This window comes from Macrotis lagotis, chromosome 6, assembly GCF_037893015.1.
Source record: "Macrotis lagotis isolate mMagLag1 chromosome 6, bilby.v1.9.chrom.fasta, whole genome shotgun sequence".
NCBI lineage: Eukaryota > Metazoa > Chordata > Mammalia > Peramelemorphia > Peramelidae > Macrotis > Macrotis lagotis.
In genome coordinates, this window is record NC_133663.1 from 185,943,124 (window position 1) to 185,954,643 (window position 11,520).

Sequence of the window (11,520 nt, forward strand, 5' to 3'; positions counted from 1 at the left end):
GGAAAAAACCCTCAACTTTTGTTTATTAGATCCAAAAGCCAATGCTTTTGGTGGGGCTAAATGATTCAAATACACTCCTCATGATTATTTCTTAATAGTTTCTTTTAGAATGTTTTTGGCTTAAGGATAGAAAAAAAGACTGTAATCTAAAAAACAATGTTAAAAGCAATTAGTTACAAGTAAAATCTGGAAGTGTAGTGATATGTAAAACTGTTTTAGAGTTATATAAAGGAGACTGGTTTTTATGTCTTTCTTAAATACTTTATCAGTAGGTGATATATATGCTTCTTGTTATAACTAGTTTCTTAATAACTTTTAATTACTTGAATTTTTTTCAGAAAAAGAATGATCATTTACTTTTCCCAAAGCCCAAAAACTGTCTCTATATTTCTGCACTATTGAGATAATACTTCCCTCTTTGTCAAAACCTCCTTTATCTATAAAGCTTACTTTTAATTGCTATTTTTATTGTTTTCATTTTTCTCTTTCATGTTTCCCCTGCTGGTAGGTATTTTCATTCTAATATATTTTCATTCTAATATTTAAGCATCTCAGTTCTTTTAGCCACCTCCCTTGGCAAATATCAGTAATCTTTGAGATTGTTGCCTCTTTAGATTGATTAGAAAATGGCCAAATTAATCTATGACAAAAATAATTAGAATCTAGATTTTCTAAAACTTCTCACTTGTTCACTCATATAAATATTGTGTGCTTACTCTACTATATTCTGTACTGTAGAGGGTGCAGAAAATAATAAGATATGTTTTCTATTTTAAGGAGTTTATATTGTGGTAGATATAAGGTTTAATGAAATCAAGAATTCTGGAAGAGAAGCATGTAGAAGATGCTAAGTTTCTCTTCAACTTTCAAGTTTAGGGCTTATAATTCACTCCAAAGAAAGACTAGCTAGGTCTTCCTATATATCTTCCCAGTTTCTCTAGTATATTTAACTATCACAATAAATCTTGTGTCCTTCCACTTTTTTCCACTCACTTGTCTTCTTAATTAAGACCCTTTCTCCTCTTACCAAGGCTGATGCAGTAGCTCCCACTTGGTCTCTCTGCTGCCAAATTTTTCCCTCTCCCATACATTCTTATGCATAATTGATAGTCATCCAACCCTCCTAAAAATCTTCCATACTCCACATTGCATCTGAGAAGAAAACATACTCCACCTACCTATTTATTTAGTCCTGGATCACTTGTCTTCATATAGTCTCCCTTCTTGTCAAACTGGGCTCCTCTCTGTTCCCCACATGGACATTCCCTCTCCATTCACGTGTGCTCCCTACATGTCTAAAAATGAGTTATTCCACACTTCCAATGGTTAGAACTATGAAGCACAGCTCCATTCAACTTCCCTCACAAGTTTTTTTCTGGTTTCTCCAGGTTGTTAGCACTTACTATTGAAATGAACAAGTTATTTAGTTATTTGTTTAAATGGTAAATTCCCTGTAGGAGACTGCAGGCTCCTTGAGGGAAAGAACTATTTGCTTTTGTCTTTGTAAGAACCCAGCATGTTACCTTACTTTGAGCAAATACTTACTAAGTATTTGTTGAAGAAAATTGACGGAAGAGGAGGTACATTGAAGCAGTCGGTCCTGTGTCCTCATTCTAAGGAAAGCAGGAAGATGCATCTGATAAGGAGAGATAAAGAACAAAGAATCAACTGGGCAGGAATAGATGAGTGAGCACTAAGTAGTTCTGAGTCAGCCAGTGTCAACCCCTGAATGCTCATTCATTTGTTTAAAAAGGTGTTCTACTTAGAGAAACCTCTGGCAGAATAGTATTGAGGGGGAAGGATTTTGTGGTATTCTGGCTGTGTGTTAAGGGAGCAGTGGAAGGCAAATACTTTTCTTGCTTTTTTGTAGAATTTATGAATAAAAATTGAATACAGAAAGTATGACAATAGATACAGTATAGTTTTCTCCAAAAGATTCTCATGTTTCCTTGTGGGTTTCTATTTCTTTTCAGACATTAATAAGTATCTCTGTTTCGATTATAAATGATTAATGAAGGAGAATTAGACTAAGAGCTTGTTTCTCATCTGAATCAATTTTTTTTCAGAAGATGAAGGAATGTGGGCGGCTAGGTGGTGCAGTGAATAGAGCACCAGCCTTGGAGTCAGGAGTACCTGGGTTCAAATCCGACCTCAGACACTTAATTATTGTGGCCTTGGGCAAGCCACTTAACCCCATTGCCTTGAAAAATCTAAAAAAAAAAAAAGGCAAGCGTTTTCCTAGTTAAATTTGGTTTAGTTACATTGACCAAAAAAAATCTTTTGTTAGAATTGGGATGCACAGGAAGTAAAGTTGATAACATTTAATGATTGCTTAGTCATTCAAGTAGGAGGGAATAGGAAGAAAATCTCAAACCTTCAATTTATTTTATGGCAGTTATCAGTTTAAAAGAAAGTTTTGGATATTCTTTTAAATACAGTTTATATAGATAAAAATGTTTTAGTTATATTAAGAAATTTAAAAGTAAAACTTTTGTAGCCCATTTAGTTATATAAAATTTTAAGAAATTAATTTGTTCTTCCTTTTTCTCACAGGTCTCCATGTTTTTCCCACTTTTGTAATATATGAACTCACTGTTTTGATGTTCCTTACCTTGTCAGTGGTGATAATGAAGGTATTTTTATTAATAGTTTTGTCATTTCCAGCAAAATGTGTACTATCCTTTCATTTTGTTAAAGCTCTGTCTTCTAAATTTCTTCTTGATAATAATCATAATCATTTACATTTGCATAGTGCTTATAGTTTATCAATCACTTTTCTTGCAACACCAATGTGAAAGCGTTGGATTACATATTATTATCCCCATTTTACAGACTAAAAGATAGACTTCTAGAAAAGAAATAACATCTAGGAAAATATAGTAAATTAGGTTTAAATCCAGGTGTTCTGGCTACTAAGAAAAAGAAAAGTAGAGATAGATCATTGAATCATAGTCTAATAATCCTAGCTAATAATAATCCCAAATGCCACCATTATCTAACACTTTTGAAGATAAGGAAACTGAAATACAATAAGCTTAAATTTTTTTGCTGAATTTGGCACAAGGTTTAAACTCAGGTTCTCTGATTCCAAATCTAGTTATTGGCATGGGACTAGAATTCAAGTTTCTCTACTGATATTTGCATTTGGAGTTATCTTTTGGCAGAAAAAAAAAAACAAAAACTTTCTAGCATTATATTTAATTTATTGACTATTTTGACATCTTAGTTCTCACATTTCATGTTCTTCATTTGTAGGCAATGCATATGTGAACAGAGAAGGCTTTGCCTCCCAGACTCCAAGAGGGTCTGAGAAAGAGAGCACCATGTTGGCATGTTGTTTTATATTAGTCTGATAATCCCAGCATGGACATTGGATTTATAATAGTGATAATCATAGGATCATAGATCTAGAACTAGAAGGGATCTCTGAAAATACTGATGTATCTCTTCACCTTTCAAATGAGGAAAATGAGATCCAGGGAGGTTAGTGATTTGTCCAAGGTCATACCATAAAGTGAAGTCAGTTTTAAAGGAAGGATATGAACCCAGATCCTCTCCATTTAGAGCCATTGCTTTTTCTACAGGCCAGAGGTTGGTATGATGAGGAAAGTAGATTAAAACCCTGGTTCTTTATATTAAAATGTTTTATGTTATCCTAAAAAGTATAGGTGTTAGTTGCTATCAACAACCAGAATTTGAGTAGCTGTATTTTGTCACAGAAGCTAGTTGTTGGTTTAAAAAAAAAAAAACAATTAACTCTGTTGGGCTAGTAATCAGTACTATTTGGATTTGGGTTGTCATCATCAAAATCATATACCAGATTAGACTGAGTTTGGCATGATTGAGGGATAGGTCTTGACACTTGACTATTGATGGAAGGACATTTTTAGTGCTATTTTGTCAGTCCAGACTGATATATTTTTTAGATTTGATAATCCTACTAACTGGACTTTATATTACTTTAAGAAAGTAAAGTATATTTACAGATGAAATCTTAGTTAAATATATTGTTGGAATACATACATACATATATATCTGTATATATATGTGTGTGTGTATTTATATATATATATATATATATATATATATATATATAAACACTTGACTTTCTATATTTCCTATGTAGTTTCTACATATTACTTGCAAGTTTCTTCTTTGAACATTTCAAAAATAATAATATAGATGTTGCTCTCAAAGTTTGTTTTGGCAGTGCTTGTCTTATCTCTAATTCTACCGAAGAACAGTCAGTACATCAAATGGATTGTTTCAGCTGGACTGGCCCAAGTTAGTGAGTTTTCTTTTGTTCTGGGAAGTAGAGCAAGAAGAGCAGGAATCATCTCACGAGAGGTAAATTTTTATTAGCTCATCTTTGACTCCTCACCCAGTTGACTAGATCACTGCTCTACCATCATTTAAATTTTTATAATAAGATGTTATTTTCTTATATATAAAGTGAAATGGTTAGACTAGATGAATTCTAAAATTCCTTCCAGTTAAGAATCTTATCTGGCACCAAAGGTTTTTTTTCTGTCTAATAAATAAATAAATAGTTTCTGAAATACAACTTACTTGTTAATCCTACTTAGAATGTCTTTATTTTCTATTGACATAATAACTCCCTAGCTATTTGCAAATAGGATCACAGGTTTAGGCTTAAATCTAAAAGTGAATTTAAGGTCTTATGGTCCCAACTTGTTTTTATTGATGAGTAAACTTGAGACCAAAGAGGATAAGTGAATTGCCTAGGATCACTCAAGTAACATGACAGAATCCAGATTGAAACCCAGGTTCCTTGACTACTTACTAATCTAGAATTGTTTTGACTACACTTCACAATCTCTAAGTAGTTTTGTTGCTTTTTAGTTTACTTCTGCTTATTTTTAAAGTTGAATCAACAGATTGTTCTTTGAAAGATTTTCTTCCAGTTTTCCAAATAATAGCAGTTCTGGGAAATTTAGTTGTGTTTCATCTCTTAAGATCAGTTTGAATTTGAAATTCCTCTTTTGTTCACTATGAGATGTAAAATAGGAAACCCATAGCCCATGTGACAGATAATATGATTTAATGATAATATAATTTAGGCTTTTATAATCTAGAAATAGGGGATAAAAAAACCATAAGGCCTGAATGTTCCCTGTTTTCTAAAGTAGATTAGATTTCTCCTTTTAAAATAAAATATTTAGAAATACTGAGACTTAAACATTTTAAGTAGATGAAAATTTAAAACATTACTGATGGCACTTATCATTCTTTTGTCTAGAATCTATGCTTTTTAAAATTTCCTTCTCTCCCCCTCAAAAGAGCTATAGTTTTAACTAAGTATAGGATTTTTGCTCCTAAGAGCTTTGCAGTTAGCTACTATAGGCATATTAATTTGTATTTATTCCCTTTGTCACCTGCTATATTTTCATATAACTAATGAAACCCTTTGTCTCCCCTCTTCCCTCTCTGTTATTATATGTAACTATCTATGTTTCTTTCCTTTAATCCATATTTTCTCTCCTATTATTGTAATTTATTCCATCTTTTTCTTTCTTCCACAATGACAGAGAAGTGAAGTAGCTTTTCTGAAGTGGCTCTTCAGAGAGAAAAGCTTCCCCTTCCTTATTATAAAAGTAAAATAACAAATTATTTAAGATTAAAATATTTAACATCCAATAAAAACTTGATTGGGTTAAATATCTTAATTATTATTCATAGGTGATACAGAGGATTAGAGCACTGGCCCTGGAGTCAGGAGGACCTGAATTCAAATTCTGCCTCAGATACTTAATTACCTAGCTGTGTTTGGCAAGACACTTAAACCTATTGCCTTGCAAAAAAAAAAAAGAAAGAAAAAAATAATTATTATTCCTAGTTATTTAACTGATTGTTATTTTATTAAAGAAAAAATCTTTTAGAAGTTAAAAAAGACAAAACTTAACACTATTATTTCAAGAAATTTTTTCACTAATATACAGTGAAAAATCACATACATTTTAAACTTTTATTTTATTTTTGATTTTTATTTATTTTTTGTTTTTTTTGCAAGGCAAATGGAGTTAAGTGGCTTGCCCAAGGCCCCACAGCTAAGTAATTATTAAGTGTCTGAGGCCAGATTTGAACTCGGGTACTCCTGACTCCAGTGCCGGTGTTCTATCCACTGTGCCACCTAGCCGCCCCTCATTTTAAACTTTTTAAACCACTAGTGGGTTGGATAGTCATTTAAACATAAATTTATTTGCTTATAAAAAGCCTCTATTGTTGATGCTGGTATACTTTTAAATTGTATACCTGCTACAGAGGACCAGGAAACTCTAAACTGTTAACTTCAGTATTGGATGCATATACAAAACAGACAAGCTACAATGAACAAGCTCCACTTTGGCATTGCTATACTGAGAATATTCAGCCCCAGCCTATACATAAATGAATAGGAAAACTGCTAGTAAGGTGTCTAGCTGGTGATATACCAAAAGACTTATTTTTAAATAGATATATGAATGCAAGCATTTCAGTCTGTGCCCTTAAGGAACTTCCATTGTAATGGAAAGGATACATAAAAGAGACTTAGAAGGGAAGGAAGGTCTGCTTTCACATGATTTGGAAGTGATAGCAGGGAAGGATATGGACCTGGGTTGTTTCCACATGGCCATGATTCTGGTGAGGGGAGGATAAATGAGGATGATTGATTTAATTTCTCTCTCAGTCATTTACTTATTTATGTTTTACTTTGGGCAAATCAAAATCATTTAGCCCCTCCAAGTTTCCTCATCTTCTTCTGTAAAATAGGAATATTATAGAATCGTAGTATTTGCAAAGTTGTAGCACGGCCCATTCGAAAACAAACAGGAAGAACTTCACATTCTGTCCAACCCACCCATAGTTGAATGGGAATTTGTAATATTAGTTATAAAACCTACATTTACATCATCCTTCAAATATTATCTACTATTTTCCTTCTGCTTATACTTTTAGCTTCATGGGCCCAGAAAGGAACAGTATGTAGAGAGCTAGCTCTAAGGAACCATGTCTGACTCCTCCTGGTGGGGATCAGATGAACCATGACCTCTCCATGCTCCACAAGAAAGGTGTGGCTGCCTCATACCCTTTCACACCCTTTGCTCTGCTTGGTGGTACAGTCTGTCACTATCCTCCTCCTTGCTGACTGTGAGCAAACTTCTAGAGGAGACTTGTACATCCACAGCCTCTCCTCTTGTTTTTTTTTGGGGGGGGGGTTAATTTAAGGCAATGAGGGGGTTAAGTGGCTTGCCCAAGGCCACACAGCTAGGTAATTATTAAGTGTCTGAGGCCAGATTTGAATTCAGGTACTCCTAACTTCAGGGCCAGTGCTCTATCCACTGCTGCCACCTAGCTGCCCCCATAGCCTTTCCTCTTGAACCAAAGCTTGGAAACCTCTTTTGAGGGGAAAACCATCTCCAGAAATCCATTCTACTGTTTATACACCTCTTGCTATTAGGCTGTTTGCCCTTAGATGCATTTTGGTTTAGTAAAATGAATATTATACTTAGAGAAAGGAGACATCACATTCAACTGAGATCAATGTATAACATAGAACCAAGGTAAACACTAACAGAATGTCTTTTGTGGGGGGAGGGAAGCAAGAAGGGAGGGAAATTGTAAAACAAAAAAAAATAAAATCTTTCTTTAAAAGAAAAAGAAAAGAGACTTAGCTGTGTGGTCATATTGAGTCCTTTAACCTGTCTGGGCAGGTTTGCCCATATGTGGTTGTGAGAGTTATAATAACCTGGAATACCTATCTCATGGGAGCTGAAAGGTACATTAGAAGTTGTTTGGTTCAGTCAGTTACCAAAGATTTATGAAGTGTTACTAGATGCCAGACAAGGACAAAGGCCAAAACAGTCACACTCACAAAGAGCTTTACGTTCTAATGAGAGAGATATTAAATACATCTATAAATACATACAATAAAAATACAGATAATAGAAAACAACTGAGATCTAGAAAAGTTAAATAAAGGAGCCAAAATCTGCCTCTCTTCCCTTCCATCCTTTGGCCTTAGTTTTGTTCTCTCCACTGCATTGGTAACACAAAGGCACCTGCACTGGGAAACTCTTTTCAGGATCTTAGTTAAGAAAGGGCTTTGTCATGTGTAAGTTGCTATTATTCATTTTATTCACAATGGTTAGCATTTTTACAAATCCTTTTCTTTCTAAACATTTATTCATTTCCCATAGTAAAATTATTAGACTAACTTAGAATTGCCTAGCCTTTTGGTCCTTTTGAATATGCTTACCTTTAGTTGAAATATGTTGAGCTTGCAATTAGCATCAAGTTTGAAAGAACTATATGAAGAGCTAGCATTTCTAGATTACCTTAAGATTTGCAAAGTGCCTTTCATAGGTTATTGATTTTTCCAACAACCCAACCCAGTGTTTGTATGTATTATCCTCATTTTACAGATGAGAAAACTGAGACGAACAGGTGAAGGGTCACAAAATAAGTAACTGAAGCTGGAACTCGGGTCTTCCTGACCCCAGGTCCATTGCTCCATTGAGCAGTGTCAAGGATGAAGTAAAATCAACTTCAACTCATTCCAAGAACAATCAATAAGTGGGGACAATTTGACATAGTGGATAGAACACTAGAAAATTCTGCCTCAGATATGCCCTGGGAAGTCATTTACCTCCTCCAGGCATCTTTTCTTATTTGTAAAATCAGGGGGTTGGATTTGTTAACCTCCAGGTTCCCTACTCCCAGCTCTAAATCTACAATCACTAGTAGAACTGCCATTTTTTTTTCTTCCCAACTAAGCCTCACTGGTCAACTTTTGCACTTTTGTCATGTCCTTTTGATGGTTTCTGCACCCAGGAAAGCCCCAAGGTTTTGTAATGGGAAATGATCATTCCCAGGAAACTGTTAGCACCTGAGTATAGAATCTTGCTCCCTAAGGAGGTTAGGTTCCTCCTGAAGCAAACAGGACACACTGTAACTCAGGATAAAATCAGAATAAAACGTTTTCTTGTACTTCAGTCATTCACTTTTGACCCTTGACTCAGGTTGTAACCCATCCACATCATCTCTTTCTGCACAGTTTTTGTCCATATTCTGTCATAAATCTAAAAAATATATGCTTACAATGTGCTCCAAGCCTTCATCCTCTTGGTCTTCACATGGTTTGTGTGGAGTTCTCCATCTATGATGATAGCCCTCACAACAGGAATCCTTAATATGGGTTCAAGCTCAAGAAAATACAAATATTTTTCCTTAAAGACCTGTTTCCAGATTTAGATCTTAAAAGTGAAATTCAGAAGTCCTGCAGTCTGGGGCAGCTAGGTGGCACAGTGGGTAGAGCACCAGCCCTGAGGTCAGGAGGACCTGAGTTCAAAGTTGGCCTCAGACACTTAATAATTGCCTAGCTGTGTGACCTTGGACAAGTTACCTAATCCCATTGCCTTAAATAATTAAAAAAAAAATTTTTTTAAAGTCCTGCAGTCTAAACTCTTCATTTTATTTCAATTCTCATCACAAAATTGTACCATTTCTTCCAAGTATACATTTACTCAGTGATACAATGTACCTAGTGATATCCTCTATTTCTAAGGTATAGCTTACCATTGGAAACTAGCAGGTTTGGTTTTTTTTTTTAATGCATCATCTTTTTTTTTTCCCATGACCATTTGGAAATGTGGCTCATGACTTTGACTCTGTGGATATTGCACAGTTGTCCATCTCCTTATATATTTTAAATATATAACATATGTAAATCTATTTTTATATTACTATACACTGAAATTTAACCTTTTAGAATGAAATTTTGTTTAAATGAAGTTTCATCTTCAGCTCATCTAAGAGAACCAAGAAATAATAAAGGGGCAACTTCTTGAGGCATTTTGCTTTAAAAAGGAGACCAGAGGAAGAGGCATAGTAAGGTTCCAGTCTATAAAATTATTTTGTAATTCATTAAATAATATATATATACTTGTAAGTGTTGAATTATAATTACATCCTATTTTAGCCCAAGAATCTACTTTGGTGCTATTCTTTAATTTACTTATGTGAATCATAAAGAAGTAATGACTTTGTATTTCTCATTTTCAGGTCTACCTTCTTATATTGAGTGTAACAACTTTAAGCCTTTTACTTGCCCCAGCATTATGGAAAGCTGCAATTATGAAGTGTTTGCCAAGACCAGAAAGACGATTAAGTACCTGAAAGCAAAAGATTCATCTAAGAATAATACATTACTTTCTAAAAATAACAACCTAAATCTCTTTGCAGGAATTTGTGATGTACCTTCTTATGAGCCTTACATATATTTTAAAGTAATACAGACTATATTAAATTATTAATGTTTTGATTTTTGCACAGCTTACTAAATATGCTTTGTCATGTTTTAGAATCTTCTAAAATAACTCATTTAGATTAAATTATGCACAGTAGAATTGCTTTGAAAATAATGCATCATGCAAATCGCCTTGACTATTTTGCCTGGATGTGCCTTTTTCCCAAGTTTACTTGTTAATTGATCTATTTATTTACCTTTTTTGGTAGAAAACAAAAATTAAAATATTTTTTATTTATGGTGCCTGTGGTACCCTGTTAAAATAATTAAATTTACCTGTTTAATTTCTAGATTTGTTATCTGTATGTCAGTATTTATCATTAAAACAAATGGTGTAAATTTCCTGCAGATTTTGGGGAAAACTTAATTTTAATGTTTAAAATATTCAAAATTTGTATTCTAAAAAGAGGTGACTATCTTATAGTGCCTGTTGGCTTTTTATTATTCTTCCTTTAAATATTCGTTTTAATGTTACAGTGTTCTTTTTAAAAATATGTTTGAGCTTTCATTTGAGTATTTGACTGTATTCTTTAGTAAAAATGATCTTTGATCAGGGTACATTATCTTGAATCTCTGGGGGGTTTTTTGAAATATTGTTTTGAAAATTAAATTTTTATGCCAAGAGAATCCCTACACACTTTTATTAATTTAAATATTTACATATTCATATATTATTCTATAAGAGGTCAGATTAAAGCTTTGCTTTTTTAGAATGTCCAAATTCTAGCTATGATTCAAGAAAATTTTCTTTTTTTAGGCTCTGTTTTAGGAAATGTAAAAAGTATGAATTTACAAATTGACAGACTAGGTGGTGATTCTCTTTATTACGAGAAAATGATTTGTTTTACTAAATGGTGTGTCACTTTTAAATGGAAACTATCCTACAGGAAAAAAAATTAAAAATTTTGTTAGTAGCCAATGTCAATTCAAAATTAATCAGCAGTAGAAATAAAAACATCTTGTGTTTTGTGTCAACAAGATAAACCAAATTTATAAGAATTTTAAAATTCAGAAGAATATATAATTGAGAAATGTATATATTTCAGAAAGTGAATTGCATCTACATTTGTTTATAATAAACTTGACAAAATTTCCAAATATTACCCTATTGTTTGGTTACATTTTACTACTCTATTCATGTTTCTGGTATATTAAAGTGACATGTGAGTGATGCAAATTGGGGCTATTTTATCTCCTGGCAGTTATGAAACTAT

General features: G+C 33.3%; 1 protein-coding gene across 2 annotated transcripts in view; it reads left to right on the forward strand.

Moving 5' to 3' along the window:
* The window catches only part of TMCO3 (transmembrane and coiled-coil domains 3), an 88,408-nt gene extending 78,089 nt beyond the window's left edge, over positions 1–10,319 (forward strand). For both annotated transcript variants that reach the window (XM_074192105.1, XM_074192106.1), the window contains exons 11-13: positions 2,554–2,633; positions 4,198–4,347; positions 10,063–10,319. In XM_074192105.1, coding sequence (XP_074048206.1) covers positions 2,554–2,633; positions 4,198–4,347; positions 10,063–10,176 — 344 coding nt within the window. In that variant the 3' untranslated portion in view covers positions 10,177–10,319. The remainder of the gene's footprint in view (positions 1–2,553; positions 2,634–4,197; positions 4,348–10,062) is intronic.
* The last annotated feature ends 1,201 nt before the right edge of the window (positions 10,320–11,520 follow it).